The following is a 27,224-nucleotide window of genomic DNA, read 5'->3' as shown; positions in this document are numbered from 1 at the left end:
TTGGTAGGTAGATCTTGGAAAGGTGCAAAAGTAGCAGAGTTGTTATCATGGGTGACTTTAACTTCCCTAATATTGATTGACACTTGATCAGCACCGAGGGTTTAGATGGGGCAGAATTTGTTAAGTGTGATCAGGATGGATTCCTGTCACCGTATGTTGACAGGTGACTAGGAAAATTGCATACTAGATGTTGTGTTAGGTAACGAACCGGGTCAGGTCACAGATCTGTCAGTGGGCGAGCATCTGATGGAGAGAGATCACCGTTCCCTGGACTTTAGAATTATCATGGATAAGGATAGAATCAGAGAGGACAGGAACATTTTAAATAGGGGAAGGTCAAATTATGAGGCTACATGTCTAGAACTTGCGGGTGTGAATCGGGATGATGTTTTTGCAGGGAAATGTACTATGGACCTGTGGTCGACGTTTAAGGATCTCTTGCAGAATGTTAGCGATAAACTTGTCCCGCTGCGGAGGGAAAAGAATAGTATGGATAAAGAACCATGGCTGACAAGTGAAGTGGAAAATCTAGTCAGGTGGAAGAAGGCAACAAACATGAAGTTTAGGAAGCAAGGATCAGATGTGTCTATTGAAGAATATAGGGGAGCAGGAAAGGAGCTTAAGAAGGGGCTTAGAGGAGCAAGAAGGATGCATGACAATGCCTTGACGAGTAGGGTAAAGGAAAACCCGAAGGCATTCCTCAATTATGTGAAGAACAAAAGGATGACAGAACTGAAGGTAGGACCGATTAGACATAAAGTTGGGAAGATGTGCCTGGAGACTGTGGAAGTTAGCGAGGTCCTCAATGAGTACTTCTCTTCGGTATTCACCAATGAGAGGGAACCTGATGACGGTGAGGACAATATGAGTTCGGTTGATGTTCTGGAGCATGTAGATATTAAGTGAGAGGAGGTGTTGGAGTTGTTAAAATACATTAGAATGGATAAGACCCCAGATCCTGACGGAAGATTCCGCAGACTGCTCCACGAGGCGAGGGAAGAGATTTCTGAACCTCTGGCTCAGAGCTTTATGTTCTCATTGTCCACGGGAATAGTACCTGAGGATTGGAATGAGGCGAATTTTGTCCCCTTGCTCAAAAAAATTTGTAGGGATAATCCGGGTAATTATAGACCATCGACCCTTATGTCTGTGGTGGGAAAACCGTTGGAAAAGATTCATAGAGATAGGATGTATGGGCATTTAGAGAATCATGGTCTGATCAGGGACAGTGGGCATATCTTTGTGAACGGCAGATCGTGTCTAACAGGCCGGATATAGTTCTTTGAGGAGGTGACCAGACGAAGAGATGAGCATAGTGCAGTGGATGTGATCTACATGGAATTCAGTAAGGCATTTGACAAGGTACCACACGGTAGGCTTATTCAGAAAGTCACAAGTCATGGGATGCAGAGAAGTTTGACCAGGTGGATTCGGGACTGGCTTACCTGCAGAAGGTAGAGGGCTGTGGTGGAGTGAGTTCATTCAGATTGGAGGGTTGTGACGAGTTGTGTCCCACAAAGATCTATTCTGGGCCCTCAACTTTTCGTGATTTTTTTAACGACATGGATGTGGGGGTTGAAGAGTGGGTTGGCAAGTTTGCAGATGACACAAAGGTTGGTGGTGTTGTAGATAGTGTAGAGGATTGTCGGAGATTGCACATAGACCTTGTTCGGAGGCAGACGTGGGCTGAGAAGTGGCAGATGGATTTCAACCCGGAGAAGAGTGAGGTGGTACACTTTGGAAGGATAAACTCCAAGGAAGAGTACAAAGTAAATGGCAGGATACTTGGTAGTGTTTAGGAGCAGCGGGATCTGGGGAAACACATCCATAGATCCCTGAAAGTTGTCCCACAGATAAATAGTGTAGTTAGGAAAGCTGATTCTGTGTTAGCACTTCTCACAGGTGACGTCATCGGTGAGACTGGATGTCTCTCTACCGTACCATGTCCTGTAATTAGAGCATTTAACTCTCCAGCCTGGCATATTGCCTGCTCTAACTGTGTGATTAGAAAGAAGGAAACAATCAATATACTGAAACCAAACCTACCAACTGTTTGCCACCGCCCTATCTTTATTTTCCCTTGCTAATGAAACCGTTTCGTTGATTTGTTGTTGGTCAAACAAATGCGAGGGGCAGCTTTTGAAAGCACACATTCTTCCCGCTCCCAATATCTGACTGGAAGCTGCCCAAACGGCTTCCTTCATACCATAGCATTACCCACAATCCCAGGGTCAGACACAGAGTGAATCCCCCTCCACACCGTCCCATCACACACTCCCAGGGTCAGACACAGAGTGAATCTCACTCCACACCGTCCCATCACACACTCCCGGGGTCAGACACAGAGTGAATCTCCCTCCACACCGTCCCATCACACACTCCCGGGGTCAGACACAGAGTGAATCTCCCTCCACACCGTCCCATCACACACTCCCGGGGTCAGACACAGAGTGAATCTCCCTCCACACTATCCCACCACACACTCACGGGGTCAGACATAGAGTGAATCTCCCTCCACACCGTCCCATCACACACTCCCGGGGTCAGACACAGAGTGAATCACCCTCCAGACCATCCCATCACACATTCACGGGGTCTGACACTGAGTGACGCTCAATTAGCAACGATACATCACACCACCCGTGGTAAGACACAAAGCGAACCTCATTCCACACTCCACCATCACATTCAACCTGGTGCAGACACGAAGTGAAACCTCTTCTTCCTCGCCTTATCACGCACTCGCGGTTCAGACATTATGTGCCGTACCCCTCCACCCATTCATTTGGAGAGGACGGGCATGTAGAAAAGTGGATCTAATATAAAAGGAGATCTAATTTTAGGACCTAACAGGGAGCTGGAAAGCTTCATTTGCAGCACCGATGTTGGGATAACGGAGAAATGGCTGCAGGGAGATTATACCTGCGAAATGAATGGACAAGGGTATATGTGCTATCGTAGGGACAGATATGTGGGCAGAGGGGGTGGGGTGTCCCTATTGGTGAGTAATGAGATTCAGTCCTTTGCAAGGGGGGACATAGGGTCAGGAGAAGTAGAGTCTGTGTGGATTGAACTGAGGAACAGTAAGGGCAAAAAGACCCTAATGGGTGTTGTCTGCAGGCCACCAAACAGTAGCATGGATATTGGGTGCAAGTTGAATAGGGAGTTAACATTGGCATGTGGCAAAGGTAATGTCGCAGTAGTTATGGGGGATTTCAACATGCACGTGAACTGGGAGAATCAGGTTGGCGCTGGACCCCAGGACAGGGAGTTTGTAGAGTGCCTCCGGGATGCATTCTTGGAACAGCTTGTATGACCGACGACCAGGGACAAGGCTATTCTGGATTTAGTGTTGTGTAATGAACAGGATTTGATAAGCGATCTTGAAGTAGAGGTAGATCTTGTAGGAGGTAGTGACAATAATATGTTAAGTTCTTAACTGCAATTTGAGAAGGATAAGGGCAGATCAGAGGTGTCAGTGTTGCAGTTGAACAAAGGAGACTATGAAGCCATGAGGGAGGAGCTGGCAACGTTAAATGGACGGATATCCTAGCAGAAAAGACAGTGGAACAGCAATGGCAGGTATTCTTGGGAATAATGCACATGGTGCAAAATCAGTTCATACCCCGGAGAAGGAAGGATTCAAAGGGGGGGGGGGCGGGAATGGCCACGGTGGTTGACAAAGGAAGTCCGAGATTGCATGACATTAAAAAAGAAGTATAACAGAGCTAAATTGAGTGGGAAGACAGATGATTTTGAAATTTTTAAGGAAAAACAGAAATTAACTAATAAGGCAATACGGTGAGAAAAATTGGGTACGAATGCAATCTAGACAGGAATATAAAGGAGGATAGCAAAAGCTTTTTTCGGTATGTGAAGAAAAAGCAGTTAGTTAAGAATAATGTTGGGCCCTTGAAGAATGAATTGGGTGAACTTGTTATAGGAAACAGAGAAATGGCAGAAGAATTTAATTAGTACTTTAGATCTGTCTTCACTAGGGAAGACACAAGCAATCTCCCAGATGTATGGATGGGCCAAGGACATAGGGTAACAGAGCAAATGAAACAGATTGACATTAGGAAGGAAATGGTGATGAGTAGACTGATGGGACTGAAGGCTAACCAATACCCGGGTCCAGATGGTCTGCATCCTAGGGTACTAAAGGAGGTGGCTCTGGAAATTGCGGATGCATTGCTAATCATTTTCCAAAGTTACTTAGATTCAGGATCAGTTACTGACGACTGGAGAATGGTTAATGTTATCCCACTTTTTAAGAAAGGAGGGAGGGAGAAAACAGACAACTATCGTCCTGTCAGCCCGACATCAGCATTGATTTACCAAGGGTAAATCATGCTTGACTAATCTGTTGGAGTTTTTCGAGGATGTAACCAGGAAGTTAGACGGGGGAGATCCAGTGGATGTAGTGTACCTCGATTTTCAGAAGGCATTTGATAAGGCCCCACATAGGAGATTGGTGGGTAAATTCAGAGTTCATGGCATTGGGGGGAAGATATTGACGGATAGAAAACTGGTTGCCCGATAGAAAGCAAAGGGTAGCGGTGAATGGTTGTTTCTCGGAATTGCAGGTGGTAACTAGTGGGGTGCCACAGGGCTCGGTATTGGGACCACAATTGTTTACAATTTACATCAACGATTTAGATGAAGTCATTGAAAATAACATCAGCAAGTTTGCTGCTGATTCTAATCTGGGTGGCAGTGTGACATGTGATGTCATCGTTAGGAGAATGCAGGGTGACTTGGGTAGGCTGAGTGAGTGGGCAGATACTTGGCAGATGAGGTATACTGCGAATAAGTGAGAGGTTATCCACTTTGGGAGTAAGAACAGGAAGACAGATTATTATCTGAACGGTGTAGAGTAAGGTAAGGGCGAAACACAAAGAGATCAAGGAGTCCTTGTTCATCAGTCACTGTAGGTGAAAGAGCAAGTGCAGCAGGCAGTGAAGAAGGATAATGGAATTTTGGCCTTTATTACAAAGAGAATTGAGTACAACAGCAAGGAAATCCTTTTGCATTTGTACAGGGCCCTGGTGAGACCACACCTGGTGTATTGTGTACAGTTTTGTTTGCCAGGGTTAAGGAAGTAGAGGAAGTGCAGCGTAGATTCACAAGGTTAATTTATGGGATGTCCGGACTGTCTTACGCAGAGAGGTTAGAGACTCTGGGCTTCTACACGCTGGAATTAAGCAGATTGAGAGGGAATCTGATTGCAACATATAAGATTATTAAGGGATTGGACAAGATAGATGCAGAAAATATGTTCCAGATGCTGGGAGAGTCCAGTACAAGAGGGCATGGTTTAACAATAAAGGGTAGGTCATTTAGGACAGAGCTAAGGAAAAGCTTCTTCTCCCAGAGAGTTGTGGGGGTTTCGAATGCACTGCCTCAGAAGTCAGTGGAGGCAAATTCTCTGGATGCTTTCAAGAAGGAGCTAGATAGGTATCTTATGAATAGGGGAATCAAGGGATATGATGGGGACAAGGCAGGAACCGGGTATTGATAGTAGATGATCAGTCATGATCTCAGAATGGCGGTGCAGGCTCGAAGTGCCGAACGGTCTACTTCTGCACATATTCTCTATTGCCTGTTTTCTATTGATTCCAGGATTGGACGTATTGTCATATAATGCAGTTCGATAGCTCTGCGGCCCGTGCTCGCTGGAATTCAGTGGAATGCGTGGGGACCTTTTTGAAAGCACTCGGATGGTGAAATACCATGGCAGTGTGGATTTGGAGAGAATGTTTCCTGTTTTAGGATAGTCTCGGACCAGAAGACACAGCTTAGGAAAGAGGAAATGTTTTATAATGGAGATGATGTGGTTTTCGTGTGATGGAGAGCGGTGAATTTGCGGAATCCAAAGCGCAGGCAGCGGTGGAGGCCGAGACATTCGGAACCTTAAGGCAGAGTTTGAAATATTCCTTATTGTCCAAGGCCGGAAGGGGTAGCGGGAGCAGGAGGTAGCTTGTTCCAAAGTCCTGCGGCCTCAATTGGAGTTACTGGTTTCCCGGGTGTCAGCCACCCAGAGGATCTGCAGTGAGCCCAAAACGTTCACCCAAACGCAAATAAGGTGTCAAGTGTCCGAATGAACTTCCAGCACGTCCAGTCCACGGAGTTAACGGTTCCTTTCCCTTCCAAACTTAGTCTGGCAATTATTCCCTGCCACATTTCTTCATGGACAGTTTGAACCAAAAGGCATCTTGCCGAGCACTCACTGCTCAACCGTATGAGTTGCATTTCCCGACTACTGATTGTCATGTCATCTGTAGTTTGTGTCTTGCTTACTTCGAGTCTGGCTCTGAATTAATTCCAGACCTTCCTCTGCATTCGGGTTCAACAGCATCTATAGCTGTCGCATTGCAGAAGGGATCACAGCTTTAGGATTTGTGGAGATGCGGTCTCTCATTGAAGACCGGGATATTTCAATGGCTGTACGGTGGAGAGCGTTCTGTCATGTCGCAGCGCCGCCTGGTGTGGGGCTTGCAACGCACAGAATCGCAGGAAACTGCAGAGGGTTCCCGACTCAGTCAACACCCCTCCCCACTATGCATGACATTTTCAAGCGGCGATGCCTTGAAAGTGCGGCATCCATCACTGAGGACCTTCACCACCCGGGGGAAGCTCCCTGCTCGTTACTATAATCATGGAGGAGTCACGGGAGCCTGAAGACTCACACACAACGATTCAGGGCCAGCTGGTTCCCCTGCGCCGTCATATCTTCGAACGCATGAACATTAACTCGACATGTTTGCTGCCTCTATCATTTATTTTTAATTTACGCGAATTTGGCATTTTATGCCATGCTGTTACAGCGAAAGAACAAATCCCGGTCCATATAAGTCACATATAATACATCAATTAGTGATTCCCGTGTAAAACAGACGTTGCGGGTGGACAGGACATTTGACAAGCCGGGCTCTACCGGTCTGGACACTGAGTACTACTGGACAGAGAGTGATAGATTCATGACCAGACAGAGCATAAAGAGAACGGAGCGAAAGCTGGACATTGGGAATAAGGGTTTCTCAGCCATAAACAAGTGGTGGACTGACCCGATGGAGCAAATGTCTTAATTCTACCATTCTCTCATATGATCGAATTTCAAGTTCCTGGGATACTGGTTATCAGCATCTCAGATTGTCTACACTGGGAGCAACACATCCATGTGACACGAAGAATGTGTCCTGTTCCTGACAGATCAGCCTCAGGCATCCAGGTTTCAGCACTCCCATTCCTCGGAGAGTAGTTCGCTGTCACTTTCCCTTTAAGCCTCAGACTGCCAATTATTGTCGGCCAGTGTTCCTTCATGGAATGTCTGTCGGTGAAGGCCTCGCGCCGAGCACTCAGTGCTCAACCGTACGGGATCTATTTCTTGTACTGCTGCTTGTGACTTTATCTTTGGATTTCATTACTGTGGTCTTGCTTATTTCGAGTCTCAGCCGGAGTGCATTCCAGACTCTGGTCGGACCCTGCCTTCTCCACCATCCATATCTTTCTCGGTACAGAGGGGATTACAAAGTTAGGAGTCTGAGTGGATGTGGTCTGTCATTGAAGACTCGGGATTTTCTCCGAATGTGCTGTGGAGAGCGTTCTGACTTGTCGCATCGCCGCCTGGAGTGGAGGCTGCAACGCAGAGTGTCGCCAGAGGCTGCAGAGGGTTCTAGACTCAGCCAATCCCATCACGGGCACAAACCTCCCCTCCATCGAGGACAGGTTCAAGAAGGAATGCCTCGGGAAGACCGCATCCATCAGCGAGGACCCTCTCCAGATGGGAAATGTCCTGTGCTCATCGGTACCATCGGGGAGGGGGTACAGGCTCCTGTAAACTCAGCAATTTACAAGCAATTGCTTCCCCTCCGCCATCGGATTGCGAAAGCTCGCTGAACACTTAAACAGTTCCTCGGTATTCACTTCTTTTGCAATATTTATTTATATTTTTTTTTCCAATTTACGTTAAATTTACATCTTTGCAGCGTGCTAAGGTCACGTTGTAATTGTACAAGTCGCAGGTGAGGTCGCGGTGTTCAGATCTCGTCGCCCTCCTGTAGGAAAGATGCCACTGATCTGGAAAGAGCGCAGACGGAGATTTACGCTGATGTTCCCGGGTGTCGAGTGTCTGGAGTATGGAGAGCAGGCAAGAAGGATGTGTCACTCTTCCTTGGAGCGTGGGTATGAAGCCAGGAGAGGCACAGATAGGGTGAATGTGCAGTCTTTTTACTCTGGGTTGGGGAATTTAGAGTGCACAGAATTGAGGTGAGGTTGTGTGGAGAGAACGGTGTGTGGAGTGTCAGATAATGGGATCTGAGGGGGAGAGGAGGGGGGGAGAAACGGAATAAGTTGGTGAGAATAATAGTAGAGCGAGACCAGGATTAGAAAGGGGGAATAAATGGGGCGAGCAGGTAGATTGGGGGCGGTAGGGGAGAAAAGTACTCAGAAAGTTAGGGAGAGTAGTGAGAAGAATGGGGATGCGAGTAGAGGAGGAGACTGGAGTAGGAATGAGGGGAAGACAAGGTGGGTGGGGATGAAAGGATGGCAGAGAGACAGTGGGGTAGATTGAATGAGGAGTAGCGGCTTGTAGTCACATGATTGAATTCGGCCCGAGAGACTGTTGACAGAGACCTCGGATCTCTTCAGGAATATCCGGGTATAAATGCGCCGACTTCTCGCAGATGAATCTGTATTTCCTTTCGCACTGGAAATTGTAACGGGACGAGTCACACTTACTGCAGGTGGTCGGTCCATAGAACATCTTGTAAAGAAGATCAGAGGCCACATTCCTATCAAAGAGGGTCATACAATTTCAACAGAGACAAAACCGCTCCAGCAGATACCCGGAGATCCCAAACTAATCCCATTAATCTGCGCTCTCCCCACAGCCCCTTGTCAGACTCTGAACTACTCACATGATACCACGCTCTCCCCACAGCTTCGGTTTCTTGGCCGTACGAGTCCCAGTACACCGCTCTCCCCTAAAATCTCGAGTCAGTTCCCAAATTAATCCCATTCCCCCACCCTCTCTCGACACCGTACATCTGGCAACAAACTAATCCCACTTTTCCATTCTCCTGACAGCCCCGTGTCAGTCTGCAAACTGATCCTACAGACCCACTCTCTCCCCACAAATCTGTGCCAAAGCTCAATCTAATCCCAATGACCCACTCTCTCCCCAGTGCCTTGCGTCAGCCTCCGATCTTATCCCATTGACCCACTCTCTTCCCACGGCCTCGTGTCAGTCTCCAAACTGACTCACAGTGTAAATCTGTAAGTCTGAAAAATAATCCCCCTCCCGGCTCTCTCTCCACGGCCTCGTGTCAGTCCCACACCACCGACCTGCAACCGTCCAAACCTCACCCTTCTCCGCATTTTCCAATCCAGTAAATTCCGGGTCCGGAGGCGATAGAGATGGCAATAAAATTCTGTGAAAGTAAATCCCTTCGATAAATGTGTATGCAAAGCCCTGGGAAATATTTCACTGCTAATGTAACGGTTTCTCTGTAGCAGCAGTGTGTTTGTGTTATGACGAGAGATAACGGGGGCTTTGGACTGTGTGGCGTCCCATGATGGGGGGGGGGGGGTTCTTTCCTGTGAGCCCGAGAGAGAGGGATTCGCGGGTTTTTGTTCGGCTAACGATGGAGAGAGAAGATGCCAAAACGGGGTAATCGTAGACTGCAGGTCTGGGCGGACTTGGAATGGTGTCGTTTGTCGACCACACCCGGGGGAAATCGATGGCGAACGGACGGACGGGAAAACGGTGATCTCCAAGGGAAGCATTAGACTGTTTCGTTAAAATGGGCCTTTTTCTCTTTGTTTTCTGTAATAAAGCATAGTCAAATGAAGAATCATAAAGCCCAATCTTTTCATTGCAAATGGTGTTCTGCTCGTTAGTTCTTGGGATTGATTTCTAACCGGGCCACACCCACACAATCGAGATTATTCAGTTTGACCGGGCCGGAGGCAGTATCGACCCCCCCCCCCCCCTCGCCGAACCTCAGACAAAAGCATGCTGGTCCAAATTCAGGGTTCCATTTAGCCTCCCTCCATACCTGACCACGGGAAAATGTGAAGTGATGGCATGGAGATGGATACACGCAGTGTCTGCTGCCAGGAATGTGTGATCGGACGGAAAAGTTGGAGTGTCACTCTCTTCCCGTCCCCGGGAGTGTGCGACGGGACGGCGTGGAGGTACTTCATTAGGTCACACTAAAAAAAGCTTCTACAGTTGCAGAATGGAGAGCATTCTGACAGGCTGCATCGCTGTCTGGTATGGAGGGGCTACTGCACAGGACCGAAAGAAGCTGCGAAAGGTTGTAAATCAAGTCAGCTCCAACTTTGGGCGCATACCACCAATGTACCCAGGACATCTTCAGGAGGCGGAGTCTCAGAAAGGCAGCGTCCATTATTAATGACCTGCAGCACCCAGGGCATGCCCGTTTCTCTCTGACACCATCAGGTAGGAGATACAGAAGAATGAAGCAACACACTCAGTGATTCAGGAAAAGCTTCTTCTCCTCTGCCATCCGATTCCAGAATGGGTTAGAGCTTTGAACATTACCTCACTTCTTATAATGTAGACCATTTCTGTTTTTATTTTCATTTAATCTATTCAATATACGTGTTTGATTTACTTGTTTATTTTTATTATGTTTAATTTTATTTCTTATATTTTTCTCTCTCTGCTAGATTATGGACTGCATTGAATTGCTGCTGATAAGTTAACAAATTTCACGTCACATGCCGGTGATAATAAATCTGAATCGAATTCTGCTTCTAGTGGTAGTTTCACTCTGTGTCTGACCCCGGGACTGTGTGATGCGACTGTGTGGAGGGAGATTCACTCTGTATATACCCCGGGGATGTGTGATGGGACGGTGTGGAATGATTCAATCTAGATTCAGTCGATGTTAGACTCCGGGAATCACGTACCTCTTCCTGGTCTGAATTTATTTCGAGGAGCCTTGCATCAAAGTTTGAACAATGTTCCCTCGCTCCAGCATAAGGTTTCTCCAAGGAGGATATGAAATAACACCGATCTACGTTTCCGATCCAGTTCTGAGGACACGTGTGCTCTCCTAATCAGGAAAAAAAAACAGTGAATCTCCCTCCAAAACTCCCATTGCACCAAATGGGATCAGAAAAATTCAACCTCCCTCCACAACTCCCATCCCGGATTCAGACAGCAGGTGTCGCTGCTTTCATACCGTCCCATCACGTACTCCTCCGGCCAGTCATAAAGTGAATCTCCCGCCATGCGGTCCCATCACACCCCCCCCCCCCCCCCCCCCGAGATCAGACATGCAATAAAACTACCTCGGCACCGTTCTATGAGTTATAGAGTGAAAGTCCCTGCAGGCCATTCAATCACACACTTCCTGACGGGTCAGACACAAATTTGGGTTCCGTCCGCCATGTCCCGTTACACACTCTCGGAGACAGGCGAAGAATGAAGCTCTTGTCTCACGGTCACATCATACTGTCCCGGTGTCAGGCACAGAGTGATGCTCCTTCCACTCTGTCCCATCACACACGACCCTAACCCTAATCTACATTATCACACACTCTTTGGTTCAAACATAGAGTGAAGCTCCCAGCACACTCTCCCATCACACGGTACTGCGGACAAACACAAAGTGGACTTCCATCCACAAAACCGCAATACAACCTCCCGTGGTCAGATAGGAAATGAAACGCTCTCTGCTTCATCCCGCTGCACACTCCCCTTGTCTACCATAGCATGATGTCTACCGCTGACATCACAGGGGTCAGTAAACGAGAGAAGTTCCCTCCACAGTCCTATCACAGAGTTATCTGACATTGAGCGGAACACCATCCAGGCACGCGTCACCGTTACCAGTGTCAGACAAACACATAACGTTCCCCACCCTCGTCAAAGGCACTCATCGACCCACGTCCCGCCGTAGCTTCTCATCACACGCAACAGTGTCAAACACAGAGTCCCATCATGCGCATATAGGCTGAGACACAGATTTATGCTCCCGGCACACATTCCGATCACACACGAACACGGTCAGACGCAGACTGAATCTCTCTCCACGGACCCATCACACAGTGTCTGAAGTGGAATGATACTCCCGTCCCCAGTGTCCCATCACACACTCCCGGAGTGAGACACATAGTTTTCTCTCTCTGCAAAGTCTCGTCACGTACTGCCTGGATCAGACACAGAGTGAATCTCTTTCTCCATGGCCTCATCACACATTCGAGCGTTCAGACCTGGTGTGAAATTTCCTGCACGCCGTCCAGTCACACTCCTCCGGAGTCAGTTTCTCCGTCTTCCTCCATACAACCATAAAATCATAGAACACTTCACCACAGTACAGGCCTTTCAGCCCCCCATTATGTGCTGACCCATATATTCCTTAAGAAAAGTACTAAACCCACACTGCCACATAACCCGATACTTTTCGTTCATCCATGTTCTTGCAGAAGAAGCTCTTAAATACTCCTAACGTTTTAGCCCCCACCACCACCCCTTTCAAGTCATTCCAGGTACTCACAGCCCTGTGTAATAAACTTAACACTGATGTCTCCCCTAAACTTCCCTCCCTTAATTTTGTACATATGCCGTCTGGTCTTTGCTATTGGTGTCCTGGGAAACAGGTACTGACTATCAACATATCTATGCCCCTTATAATCTTCTAGACCTCTATCAAGTCCCCTCTCATTCATGTACGCCCCAAAGAGAAAAGTCCCAGCTCTGTTAAAGTAGCTTCATATGACTTTTTCTCCAATCCAGGCCACATCCTGGTAAATCTCCTTTGCACCCTCTCCATAGCTTCCACATTATTCCTATAATGAGGTGACGAGAAGTGAACACAATACTCTGTGCGATCTCACCAGAGATTTGTAGAGTAGCAACCACACTTTTAAGTAACTTACCATTAATCATGTACTCAGTCTTCAGGTTTGCACTTCCAAAATGCATCATCTCACACATGGCCGGGTTGAACTCCATATGCCATTTTTTCTGCCCAACTCTGCAGCCTGTCTACATAATCTTGTAACCTTCGACCACCTATAGCTCCAACCACAACTTTTCCAATCTTCGAGTCATCCAAAAACTTACTCTCCCATCCTTCCCCCTCTACATCCAGGTCAGTTATAAAAATCGCAAATAGCAGAGGTCTCAAGACAGAAACCTGCGGTACTCCACTAGTCATCGACCTCCAGGAGAAATACTTTCCTTCCACAACTACCCTCTGCTTTCTTTCTTTAAGCCATTTTTATCCAACTCAGTCCACACCGTCTCATCACACCCTCCCGGGATCAGACACTGAGTGAGGCTCCTTCTGCAACGTCCCAGAACTCACTCCCGGATTCAGACACAGAGTGAAGCCCCAGCTGCACCGTCCCATCACACACTCCCTGATTCAGTGAAACTCTCTCTCCACGGTGCTATAACACACTTCAGGGGTTAGACATGGGGTGAATCTCTCTGTGCACTGTATCATCACACAATTCCATTGTCAGACACAGAGGGAAGCTGGATCCATATCGTCCCATCAGACATTCCCGGAGTCAGACATAGAAGGAAGTTGCAATGTTACGTCTCACAATCCCGAGGTCAGTCCAAGAGTGAATCCACCTCCACAACTTCCCATCACACTCTGCTGGATGCAGTGATAGAGTAAAACTTTCTCCAGGTAGCCCCGTCAAACACTCGCCTAGTCAAACACAGAGTGAATCTCCCTCCATATATCTCTTCACACACTCCAGATGACAAGCATAGAGTGACGCTTCCTGTCTCCATGCCTGCCCTGTGATGAGGAGTGGGTGAAAGAGGGGGATGATGTCTCACCTCTTCTGCTGGTCAACAATTCACAGATTCGAGTCTTGGTTTCGTTGACAGATCTGTACTTCTTTTTCACCACAATAAGCTGGTTAAGGAGTTCAGAGTCCCTTCGTTTAAGAACGGACAGATTAGAGATGAGCGCTGAAAGATTGTCGAGACACGTTCTTTGGGACAGATTGAGGTGGGAATTCTCGGATATTGTGGATTCAAGGGTTGAGTTTAACAACATTGGCGACATTGGCGCTGGGTCCTGTTCATCTCGTGATACTCTTCCCGAAGGAGCTGGTAGTTTCGGTTGGAGGTGATCTGAGACTGACGAATCTGTGATACTGAGAGAGATGGTGAAGGATGTTTAGCGTTTACGGAGACACGTGAGTCAGCGTCACGCTACCGAACGGGTCACAGAGTTTTGTGTCAGTGCCACGGTGAAGGGGGTGACAGTGAAGGATGTGCTGGTGGCACAGTGAGAGGCATCGGTTCCTCCATGAGGGTCGTGTCTGTGTCACGCTGAGCGCTTTTCATTGCCCCGGTGAAGATTCCGTTGCTTTTACAATGGGGGTCTGCGTCATTATCGTGCGGGGCATGTTCGAGTTGCTCTGAGGAAGGAGTCGGTGTCACTGTGAGAGGTGTTTAGGTGCACTGTCGAGAGTTGAGGCGGCTCCTAATGCAGTGTTTCTCGATGTCACTGCGAGGGAAATGTCAGAATGAGGGGAGTGGGGTGTCACGGTTTTTAGTGTATCTGTGTCATTGTCTGTGGTGTGCTAATCTTATAGAGAGAGGTGTGTCTGTTTCACGGTGAGAGGCATGTCATGGCTACGGTGGGTGTGACAGTGTCACGCTGAGGTGTAGGTCGATGTCGCGGGGTGTACAATTTAGGTTGTGTATCGGTGTTATATTGAGGGGCGATACTGTCTCGCTAAAATCTGTTACAGTGACGTGTGAGTGTCACGGTGCGGAGCTGGATGGGTCAGGTCGAGGAGCGTGTAAGTGTCACAGTGAGTGGTGCCTCAGTGTCACGGTGAAGGGCGTGTCGGTGTCATTGTGCTGTTTTTCAATTACAATTTATTTACATTTGGAGCCCGTTCGGCTCACCATGGGTCGAGAGCCCGTCAACAATCCCAATAATGTCAGACGTAACGTGACATAGAAGGCAGATCCATCGGTTCGATCTATTTCCCATGTTCGCTCTCAGTGTTCAATTCAGCCGTGTCCCCCACTGGGACTCGCTTCCACCCATCAGCCGCGGTCTCTCCTACCACCACCAACATCTATCCCTCTCTCAATCTCAGTTACATTGAGCCACATCGCTGAGATTCCAAATCCCTTGACTTCCCAGGGCCGACAAGCGTCTCTCTGATTCCAGAGATTTTGTCACCTCTCCGGAATGTGATCGATTAAGTTGGAGCGGTGGGTGTTTGACTGGATCCCTCAGGGGAGGGTTATCCAGAGGATTATGATACAGGGGATCCACGGGGAATTGACCGTCTGGATTCAGAGTAGCTTTTCTCGGTGTCATGGTGTGGACGTAACTGTGTCATGGTGGAAGTTGTGTCCCTGTTCAGAAAGGGTAGTGTCATTTCCACGGTGAGGGGCGTGACACTGTCACGGTGAGGTACTTGACGGCCTCACGGAACGGTATGTGTCAGTGTCGTGGCGAGGTACGTGGTGAGGTACACGTTGAGCGGCGAGTCCGTGTCACTGCGAGGTTTTACACTCAGGTTTCATTCCGTTCTGTTAGTTTACGGTCCGACTCCAACCGGAGTCCGTTCGACTCACCATAGATCGACAGCCCGACCACGGTCACAAGGAGGACGGACGCAATTATGCAGCATAAGCAGATCTTACGGTCCGTTCTATTTCCGATGTTCTCGTTCGGCTCCTGTTTATGCGGACCTGTGGAGACGACATTCAGAGAAACAGAAGGAAAATTCAGGGGATTGTGTGAGGGGAGCGATGGACGGGCAAATGTGAGAGAATTGGGGAGAGAAAACGAGAAGAGAAAGGGGAGAGTAAATGGCCGCGTGAGAAGAGGAAGCAATGTTCTTAATCAATGTTGAGTGGGATTTGAGAGAAGGACAGCGAAAGCGTGGGGAAGAGAGGAGTAGTGACGAGAGAAAAAAGTGGGGGAGAGGGGAAGAGACAATGGAGCGAGACAGAAGGGGTGCGAAAGAGTGGAAAGAGCGAGTGTCACGATTTCATTATTTTTCCTATCTATCTTGTTGTTTGCCCATTTTGTTCCTTTTTCGCACATGAGATAAATGACGGTCTTGTGTGGATTAACATGTGGTGGGGATTTTCGAGGACTCCATTGTGTTTCTTTGTCTTGAGGCTGCTGACAGGGAGAAGGGCGGCACGGGCACGTGATGGTTAGCGCAGCGGTTTACAGTACCAGCGACCCGGGTTCAATTCCCTCTTGTATTAAACATTTCATATCTGGAATGCAACTCTTATGATCTTGTGTTATCTCTGAGCATTTCGCCTACCAAGGTGCAACATTTTACGTCTGTCGGGGTTAAACACCATCTGCCATTCCTCCATCCCATATCGGAAACTGATCCATGTCCTATGGAATTGAATGCAGGGCCTCAAAGCGATCCACAACAACCATCAGCCTATCATCTACAAACATACCAAACCACCCATCTACATTCTCATCCAGATCGTTCATATATAACGCTTACTCTCACCTAGTCCCACTGGCCCATATAACCATATCACAATTACAGCACGGAAACAGGCCGTCTCGGCCCTTCTAGTCCGTGCCGAACACTGACTCTCACCTAGTCCCACTGGCCCTTATAACCATATCACAATTACAGCACGGAAACAGGCCATCTCGGCCCTTCTAGTCCATGCCGAACGCTTATTCTCAGCCAGTCGTACCAACCTGCACTCAGCCCATATCCCTCCATTCCTTTCCTGTCTATACACTTATCGAATTTTGTTTTAAATGACAATATCGAACCTGCTTCCACCATTTCTACTGGAAGTACACTGCATACTTACTAATACAATTTACCACCCCATCAACAAGACCATTAATGTATATGACAAACAACAATGGACCCAGTACATATCCCTGAGTCACACCACTAGTCATCGGCCTCCAAACTGGCAAACAGTTGTCCACCACTACTCTCAGGCATCTCCCATCCAGCCACTCTTTAATGCATTTTACTACTTCAACATTAATACCTAACGATTGAACCTTTCTAACTAAGCTCGTCAATTCCTTACTGAAGTCCATATAGACAACATTCACTACTTTCCCATCGTCAACTTTCCTAGTAACCATTCCCAAAAATTCAATAAGATTTGTCAAACATGAACATCCACGCACAAATCCATGTTAACGGTTACTAATCAGACCCTGTCTATCCAGATAATTAGAAGTAATTCGGATATACATTTCAGACATTTCGGGTTTCGGCTTTAGTACAGTGTTAAATCTGTATATTTGACCTACCAAGGTGCAACATTTTACGTATGTCCCGTTTAAACAGTATTTGCCATTCTTCCATCCCATATCAGAAACTGATCCGTGTCCTACGGAATTCGTTGCAGGTCCTCTAAGTGATCCACAACACCCATCAACGTATCATCTACAAACATACCAAACTACCCACCTACATTCTCATCCAGTTCGTTTATATACATCACAGACAGGAGAGATCCCACCCACATCCATAGATACGGGTCACTTTACTGGAGTAGACCAAGGTTACTCGATCGTGAATTCCGAAGAAAGCATCCAAATTACAGAGAAATTGCAGTGCAGGCAGATTATAAGGTTCAAAAGCTTCGAAGAAGAGGATTTGAGGTCAAGAGTACATCTTATCGTATTTGGGGTCGGTTTAGTAGTCTGATTATTGTAGTGTAGAAGCTGTCCTTGAGCTTCCTGATACATGCTTTCACATTTTCCCTCCGATGGGAGGGTGCAGAAGACAGAATGTCCGGGGACCTTTGATAACTGTCGGAGCAGCAGTGTGTGCAGAAAGAGTTCATGGAGAGGAAGCTGGTTTCGGAGCTGGGCAGAGATCTTTCCACAACGCTCTGCAGTTTCTTGCGGTCATGGGCGGAACAATGTTTATATTTTTTAGTGAGGAACCAGCGCGTTTCATGAAAGCAGAGTAGTAGACATTGTGAACAGGAAAGAAAATAAGACTTTTATTTCAGCTTGGTGGACTACTCTGTGTAATGGTGTTGGACCCAAGGGAATTTAAACTGACTGATATGTCCGGATTGATAGGCATAACGGACACTTGACATGTCCCGTATCAAAATCCGATATGGTAGATCACTCTGGAAGATGGGAGAGAGTAATGTAGAGAGAGATCGAGAAGGAATGGTGCAGTGAGACTGGGTGGGAGAGAGAAAGATAGGGAAAATAGAGAAGGGGGAAGGAGATGACAGGTGGCGTGAGTCCCAGGTAGCGTTTTTCGGGCAGATTTAACTGTAGAGGTCAGACAAGGAATTGGGAGCAGATGTACCATACAGAGGCATGAACAAGGGCTCAGATGGGAGACTGGTGTGAAGATGATTTGGAACCCAAGAAGATCTCTCTGACCGATTTAATTGAGGAGGACTGTTCAGGCCGAGGTGCTGGATGTAATGTACATAGAATTTAACATGATCCCAGATAGCATACTGTTCCGAGAGATGGTGTGCGACACAGGGAGTGATGGCTGATTAGGTATACAATTGGCTCGGCGATAGGCGACAAAGTTTTGGGTTGTAATTCATTTCTCAGACTGAAAGCCCGTCACTCGCGTTGCTCACGAGTGGTTGGTGGTGGGACCAGAGATATTTGTCAACTATATCGACCATTTATAACAGATTATACAATACACGGTAGGTAAGCTTGCAGATGGCATTAACTTTGATGGTGCTTTAAACAGTGAAGACAGTTATCTCTTACAGTGCAATGTCGATTCGCCGGTGAAGTCGCCTGAACAGGAGCACATGCTATTTAGTTTGAACTATCGTATTTCAGGAGGGCAAACAGGGTAGGACTTGCACGGTCAACGTGAGGAAACTTGAGATATGTTAAAGAACGGAGGGTCCCAGGGCTACAGGTACACGGTTCCCTGAAAATGAAGTCACAGGTCGTCAGGGACCGTGGAGAGTTTTGCAGAACAGAGAGCCCCTGAGGAACAGAGACCACCCCGCGGAGTACAGAAACAGGCCTACAATGTTGTCCCGAATGCATTCCCTCTGGTATTAGACGTTTCAGCTTTGGTGAAAGGAACTGCCGGTCTACTCAGTCTATGCCTCTTGTGATCCTAGAAACATCTGTCGGATCTGCCGTTCACAATCTCCGGAGGCTATCCAAGCCCTTCTAATCCTCACAACAATGGGGTGACCAGAATTGTGTACAATACGCCGGATGCAGCCTATTCAGAAATTTTGATGAAGTTGCAACATAACTTCTGACTTTTGAAACCAGTGCCTGTATTAATGAAGACATACGTGTAATATGCCTGCTTAACCACGGATAATGTGATTTGAACCCAATCTTCCTCTGTTAATCAACACTCTTTAGGTTCTTGGTTTTAAGGCTGTTCGTGAAAAACTCCATCTGCCATTTGTCCAACCCAGATCTGTAACTGTTCCACATCCTAATGGATTTTGAGGTAAAAATTTTGAAAGTATAGAATCCTTAGGCTAAAAGAAAATGTTAAGGATTTGAGAGAGCCATGGTTTTCAAGGTATATTGGAAACTAGATTCGGAACAAGAGAGAGATCTACAATAAATATAGGCAGATTTGAATACATGAGATGCGCGAGGAATGTAAAAAATGCAAAATGAATCTCAAAAAAGAAATTAGAAAAATTAAAGAAGATAGGAGGTTGCTTTGGCAAGTAAGGGGAAAATAAATCCAAAGATTTTCTACAGTTATATTAATAGCACAAGGATAGTATTTGTTCCCCTAGAGAATCAGGGTGGATAGCTATCTGCGGAGTCAAACTAGATGGCGGAGATTTAGAACAATTTATTTTCTTCGGTATTCACTAAGAAGAAGGATATTGAATTGTGTAAGGTAAGGAAAGCAAGTAAGCTAATTATGGAAACTATGATGATTAAAGAGGAGGAAGTAATGGTGCTTCTAATGAATTTAATAGTGGATAAATCTGAGGGTCCTGATCGGATTTTCACTAGGACCTTCAGGGAAGTGTGTGCAGAAATAGCAGGGGCTCTGACAGAAATATTTCAAATGCCATTAGAAACGGGGATGGTGCCAGAGGATTGGCGTATTGCTTATGTTGTCCCATTGTTTAAAAAGGGTTCTAAGAGTAAACCTCGCTATTATTGGCCTGTACGTTTGACGACAGTGGTGGGTAAATGAATGGAAAGTATACCGAGATGGTATATATAATTATCTGGATAGTCAGGGTCTAATTAAGAACAGTCAGCATGGATTTGTGCGTGGAAGGTCATTTTTGGCAAACCTTATTTAATTTTTCGAAGAGGTTATTAGGAAAGCTCACGAGAGGAAACTATGGATGTTGTTTGAAAGGATTTCAGTAAGGCCTTTGACAAAGTTCCGCACGGAAATTTAGTTAGGAAGGTTCATTCTTTAGGTGTTAATGTTGCAACAGAAAAATGGATTCAACAGTGGCTGGATGGGAGATGCCAGAGAGCAGTGGTGGATAACTGTTTGCCAGGTTGGAGGCCGGTGACTGGTGGTGTGCCTCACGGATCTATGCTGGGACCAATGTTGTTTGTCATTTACATTAATGATCTTGATGATGGGGTGGTAGATTTGAATAGTAATTATGCAGATGATACAAAGACAGGTGGTGTTCTGGATAATGAAGTAGGATCTCAAAGTTTGCAGATAGATTCTGGCTGTATAGAACAGTGGGCTGAAAGGTGGCAGATGGAGTTTAATGCTGATAAGTGTGAGGTGCTACAATTTAGAAGAAATAATGAAAATAGGACATACGTGGTAAATGGTACGGAACTGAAAAATTTTGTAGAACGGAGTGATCGCGGAATTATGTGCACAGTTTCCTGAAGGTGGAATCTCTTGTGGATAGGGTGGTGAAGAAAGCTTTTTGTATGCTGGCCTTTATAAAGCAGAGCATTGAGTATAGGAGATGGTATGTAATGTTAAATTTATACAAGGGATTGGTAAGGCCAAATTTGGATTATTGTGTACAGTTCTGGTCACCGAATTATTGTAAATATGTCAGCAAAATAGAGAAAGTACAGAGAAGATTTACTAGAATGTTACCTGGGTTTCAGCACCTAAGTTGCAGAGAAACGTTGAACAAGATAGGTCTTTATTCTTTGGAGCTGCGAAGGGCGAGGAGGGACTTGATGGAGGTATTTAAAATTATCAGGGGATAGATAGAGTTTACGTGGACAGGATATTTCCATTGAGAGTAGGGGAGATTCAAACGAGAGGACATGAGTTGAGAGCCAGGGTGCAATTTTAGTGGTAACACAAGGGGGAACTTCTTTACTTAGAGCGTGGTAGCTCTGTGGAGCGGGGTTCCAGTAGAAGTGTCAGAGGCAGGTTCGGTTTTGTCATTTAAAGTAAAATCAGGTAGGTATATGGACAGGAATGGAATGGAGGGTTATGGGCAGAGTGCAGGTCGGTGATACTAGGTGAGATTAAGCGTTCGGCAAGGATTAGAAAGGCCGAGATGGCTTGATTCCGTGCAGTTATTGCTTTACGGTTATACAGATTTTTCTCAAGTCCACAATCCACAACATCACCCATCTTCGTATCATCTGTAGGCGTATCAAACCATTCATCTAACTTGGCACCCATGTCATTTACATACACGTCAGAGAGAGCGGCCAGTTGCATCCAGAGATACCGGTCACTTCATGGCAGTGGAGCAACGTAAATCAATCACAGAATGCAGAATAAAGGGTCACAGTTACAGAGAATGTGCAGTGCAGGCTGATAATAAGCTGAAACGGCAAATGGGAAGCAGATTGCGAGATCAAGAGTACACTTATCATGGTAGAGGACGGTTCAATAGTCTGATAACTCTGGGGTAGAAGCTGTCCTTCAGCCTAGTGAGACATGCCTTCGCATCTTCCCTCCGATAGTAAGGTGCAGAAGCCAGAATGGCCGGCGGGGCTAGAGGTGGTTCTGTGATGCTGCTGGCTGCTTCATCGAGGCGTCAGGGATCTGTGGACAGAGTTCACGGAAAGGACGCTGGTTTCCGAGATAGGTTCAGCTCTTTCCACAACGCTCAGCAGGTTCTTGCGGTCACGGGTGAAGCGGTTTCAACATTTTGAGTGAGGAACAAAGCTCAGCAGTTACTTGCGGTCACGGGTGAAGCAGTTTCAACATTGTGAGTGAGGAACAAGGGCGGTTCATGAGAACAGGGAAGTAGACTTGATGAATAAGGAACTCTATAACGCATTTAACGTTTCCAGTTGGTGAGCTACTCTGTAGAATGGTGGGGGGCACAGCGAAATTTGACAGACTGATTTCTGCGCATGGGCAGAGATAATGTAGGCTGGCTGACAAGTTCCCAGATATGGTAGACTGCTCTAGTAGATTATGTGAAAAGAGTTCTGCCTGACTAATTTGACTGCGGAGGACTGATCCAGTCAGGTCGGTAGATGTAATATACACAGATTTAACACGGTCCCAGATGGTCTACCGCTCTGAAAGTAGGTATACGACAAAGGGAGGAATGGCTGACTGGATATAGAGAATACACAATAGACAGTAGGTGCAGGATTGGGCCATTCGGCCCCCTAACCAGCACCGCTATTCACTGTGATCATTGCTGATCATACAATATAAAATTGGCTCTGCTGTGGGAGCAAAGCTTGAGGGTTAAATTTCGTTTCTCAGACTGGATGCCGGTCACTCGTCATGAATACCAGATTGTCGCTAGTGGGACCAAGGATCTTTGTCAACTGTATCGATCATTTGTAAGAGATTACACAATTCGCGTTTGATAAGCTTGCAGTTTGCTAGCATGTTTCGGGAGGGTTTAAACAGATTTGCAAGCGGGTTGGGACACGGAGCGATAGAGCAGTGCAAGAAGTGCATGGAGTAAAGCCAGCTCTAACATATAAAGAGGCTTTGAGGAAACAGAAGCAGAATAAAAGCTGTAAAGGTAGAAAGGTAGAAGGGCTAAAGTGTGTGTACTTCAATACTTGAAGCATCAGGAAGAAAGGTGATAAACTGAAGCTTGGATATATACATGGAATTTTAACATAGTGGCCATTAAGGAGACTTGGCTGGCACCAGGGCAGGAATGGATTCTCAATATTCCTGGATTTCAGTGCTTTAAAAGCGATAGAGAGGGGGTAGGGGAGGAGGGTGGCATCACTGGTCAGGGATACAGTTACAGCTACAGAACGGGTGGGTAATTTAGCAGGAAACTCTTTTGAGTCAGTATGGGTGGAAGTCAGGAACAGGAATGGACTATTTACACTACTGGGGATATTTGTATAGATTCCCTGGTAGCAACAGAGATACCGAAGAACAGATTGGGAGACAGATTTTGGAAAGATGCAAAGGTGCTTTAGCATTATCAAGGAAAAGGATAGAATCAGTGAGGACAGGAACATTTTTAGTTAGAGAAGGGCAGAATATGAGGCTATAAGACTATAACTTGCGGGTGTGAATTGGGATGATGTTTTTGCAGGGAAATCTACGATGGACATGTGGTCGATGTTTAAGGATCACTTGCAGGAAGTTTGGAATTAATCTGTCCCGGTGAGGAAGATGAAGAATGGTAGTGTGATGGAAAATCTACTCCGGTGGAAGAAGGCAGCATACATGAGGTTTCGGAAGCAAGGATCAAATGGGTCTATTGCGTTATATAGGGTGGCAAGAAAGAAGCTTATCAAGGGGCTGAAAAAAAGTATGGTGGGCATGAGAAGGCTTTGCCGAGAAGGGTAAAGGAAATCCACAAGTCATTCTTCAATTATGTGAAGCCATTCTTTAATTATCAAAAGGATGACAGGAGTGAAGGTAGAACATATCTGAGATAAAAGTGGGAAGATGTGGATGGAGGCTGTGGAGATGAGCGAGATCCTCAATGGATACTTCTCTTCGGTATTCACCACTGAGATGGAACTTGATGACGGTGAGGACAATATGAGTAAGGTTAATGTTCTGGAGCATGTTGATACTAAGGGAGAGGAGGTGTTAGAGATGTTAATATACATTATGACGTAAAAGTCCCCGGATCCTGACGGAATATTCCCCAGGCCTCTCCACGAGCGACGGAAGAGATGGCTGAGCCTCTGGCTAGGATCTTTATGTCCTTGTTATCCACGGGAATGATACCGGAGGATTAGAGTGAGACGAGTGTTGTCCCCTTGTTCAAAAATGTAATAGGGATAGTCCGGGTAATTATAGACCAATGAGTCTTCCGTCTGTGGTGGGAAAGCTGTTGGAAAATATTCTTAGAGATAGAAACTGTAGGCATTTAGAGAAAGGTGGTCCGATCAAGGACAGTCAGCATGGCTTTATGAAAGGCAGATCGTGCCTAACAAGCCTGATAGAATTCTTTGAGGAGGTTACCAGACGTATAGATGAGGGGAGTGTAGTAGATGTGACCTACATGGATTTTAGTAAGGTATTTGACAAGGTTCAACACGGTAGGTTTATTCAGAAAGTCGGAATTCATGGGATCCCGGGACGGTTGGCCAGGTGGATTCAGAATTGGCTTGCCTGCGGAAGGCAGAGGGCCGTGGTGGAGGGATTACATTCAGATCGGAGGGTTGTGACTAGTGGTGTCCCACAACGATCTGTTCTGGGACTACTACTTTTCGTGATTTTATTTGGCGACCTGGATGTCGGGGTAGAAGTGTGGGTTGGATAGAGTGCAGACGATACAGAAGTTGGTAGTGTTGTGGAAAGTGTGGAGGAATGTTAAGGATTGCAGAGAGACATTGATGCAACGCGGAAGGGGGCTGAGAGGTGGCAGATGGAGTTCAACCAAGAGAAGTGTGATGTGATGCACTTTGGAAGGACAAACTCCAAGGCAGAGAGCAAAGTAAATGCCAGGATACTTGGCAGTGTGGAGGAGCAAAGGGATATGGGGGTACATGTTCACAGACGCCTGGAAGTTGCCTCACAGGTAAATAGGATAGATATGAACGCTTATGGGGTGTTAGTTTTCATAAGTCGAGGGATAGAGTTTAAGAGACGCGATGTTATGATGCAGCTCTATGAAACTCAATTTAGGCCACATTTGGAGTACTGTGTCCTGTTCTGGTCACCTCACAATAGGTAGGAATTGGAAGCATTGGAAAGGGTACAGACGAGATTTACCAGGATGCTGCCTGGTTTAGAGGGTATGGATTGTCATCAGTGATTAAGGGGGCTTGGGCTTTACTACAGGAGAAGGAGGATAAGAGGAGTCATGATAGAGTTGTACAGGATATTAAGAGGAATAGACAGAGTGGACAGCCAGCGCCTCTTCCCCAGGGCACCACTACTCGGTACAAGAGGACAACTGTTTAAGGTAAGGGGAGGAAAGTTCAAGGGGGTTATTAGAGGAGGGTCTTTCTCTCAGAGAGTGGTTGTTGCGTGGAATGCACCGCCTGAGTCAGTGGCGGAGGCAGATACACCAGTGAAGCTTATGAGACTACATGACAGGTATATGGAGGAATTTAATTTGTGGAGGAAGTTATATGGGAGGCAGGGTATGAGGTGCGGCACAACATTGTGGGCCGAGGGGCCTGTAATGTACTGTACTATTTTATGTTCTATGTTCTTGATATGGTAAACAGTGAAGATATTTTCCTCTTCCAGTGGGATCTCGATTAGCAGGCAACTTGGGCCGAGCAAGAGCAACTTCAAATTATTTCTGATAACTGCGAGTTGTCGAATTTCAGGAAGATAAGTCAGGGTGGGACAGTTACAGTGAAGAGGACGAACTCCGGGAAGTGTTATATAATAGACGGACCCTGGGCTACAGGAAACCGGATCCAAGAAAGAGGTCAAGGATAGGTAGGGCAGTAAAGATGGTATCTTTATCAATCAAGGCACTGAGTTCCGGAGTCGAGAGGTCACTTTGCAGTTGTAAAGAATGTAGGGTAGGCCGAACTTGGAGTACAGTGTTCAGATTATGTCCACCTCCTCCAGGTGTAATGCCACTGAGCAGCAAAGATTGTAGAGGGAGCTTTAGAGGATATTGCCGAGACTCGAGGGACTGAGTTATGGAGATAAGACAGGCAGGTTAGGATTTTATACCTTGGCTTTTATGGGTAATTGACAGAGGTTTATAAAACCACGTGGGACAAGACAATGTGAATGCGCAGTCATTTTCTATACACTTGCAGGATCGAGGATCAGAGCGCACAGTTCTGAGGTGATGGAAGAAAGAGATTTAACTGCGGACTAAAGTGATTTTTTTTTTGTTTCAGACGGGGCTCCGTCAGTGGAATGAACTGCTAGAGAAAAGGTCGGTGCAGATGTATTACTGCTTGTGCACGTGTGCGTATAGCACGTGACCCCCCCTCAGAATGGCGTCATCAATGAGAACTCTGACCTGCCTGAGCAGTCACTGGCGTTTCTCCTGGTCCCGTCTCAACAGGAGGATCTTCATCCTTAGAGATGACAAGTTCATTTTGGCGAAGATTCAGCTGAGAGTAAGTGGAGTCCGGACAATCTGGAAGAGAATGGAAGAGAAAGTGCGTAACAGAAAAATAAAAGCGCGAGGGACTGGTGGAGAATGGGGGGGTGGGGCGGAGTGAGAGAGGGACAATATGAGGGAGATGAGGAAGTGAGTAGAGAAAGACGTGGAGACAGAATAGCCGAGAGAGGAATGGATGGAGGGAGGAAATAGGGCGAGAAATGAAGATATACAAGAGATATACAATTGGCTTTGTGCGAGGAGCAAAGGTTTAATGTTGCAGTTCCTTTCTCAGACTGGGACCCGTCACTAGCAGAAGCAAATGCAGTTTAAATCTGTTAAGTGCGAGCTATGTAAGACAGCCTCGGGTTGGAGAACAGCAGGACACGCGGTCCAGGAACACGGTTCCCAGAAAGTGAAGTCGCAGGTAGACAGGGCGGTGAAGAATGCGTCTGAACGTCAGAATGTCATTGAGTACAGGAGTCAGGTGACCATGTTGCAGTTGTACAGGACGTCGGTGAGGTCACACGTGGAGGATGGTGTTCAGTGTTGGTCGTCCTGTTCCCTGAAAAATGCCATCGAACTGGAAATTTACGGGGAGATTTACGACGACGTTTCCGGGACTCCAGGGACAGAGCTAGCGAAGGAGGTTGGTTTGATTGCACCTTTATTCCTTGTAGCGCAGTGGTGACCTTTAGGGGGTATATAAAGCCACAAGGAACACAAACAGAGTGAATGGGCTTTATTATTTCCCCTAGACCTGAACAGACGATTACCAGAGCGCACAGGTTTAAGGAGAGAGGAGAAAATAGATTCAACTGATGAG

At 46.6% G+C, this 27,224-nt stretch overlaps 1 protein-coding gene across 1 annotated transcript; it reads right to left on the bottom strand.

Annotated features, from left to right (window-relative positions):
* Positions 1 to 9,227: 9,227 nt before the first annotated feature.
* Positions 9,228 to 26,362, bottom strand: LOC132389245 (oxidized low-density lipoprotein receptor 1-like). The gene is made up of 5 exons (XM_059961736.1): positions 26,315 to 26,362; positions 15,602 to 15,718; positions 13,832 to 14,154; positions 10,939 to 11,084; positions 9,228 to 9,431 (listed from the first exon to the last, which is right to left on the bottom strand). Exons 2-5 carry the CDS (start codon positions 15,655 to 15,657, stop codon positions 9,363 to 9,365), a joined length of 594 nt encoding a protein of 197 aa, XP_059817719.1. The 5' UTR covers positions 15,658 to 15,718; positions 26,315 to 26,362; the 3' UTR covers positions 9,228 to 9,362.
* Positions 26,363 to 27,224: the final 862 nt, after the last annotated feature.

This window comes from Hypanus sabinus, unplaced genomic scaffold, assembly GCF_030144855.1.
Source record: "Hypanus sabinus isolate sHypSab1 unplaced genomic scaffold, sHypSab1.hap1 scaffold_513, whole genome shotgun sequence".
Taxonomy (NCBI): Eukaryota; Metazoa; Chordata; class Chondrichthyes; order Myliobatiformes; family Dasyatidae; genus Hypanus; species Hypanus sabinus.
The sequence above is the reverse complement of the archived record's forward strand: the minus strand, read 5'-3'. Positions and strand labels throughout refer to the sequence as shown.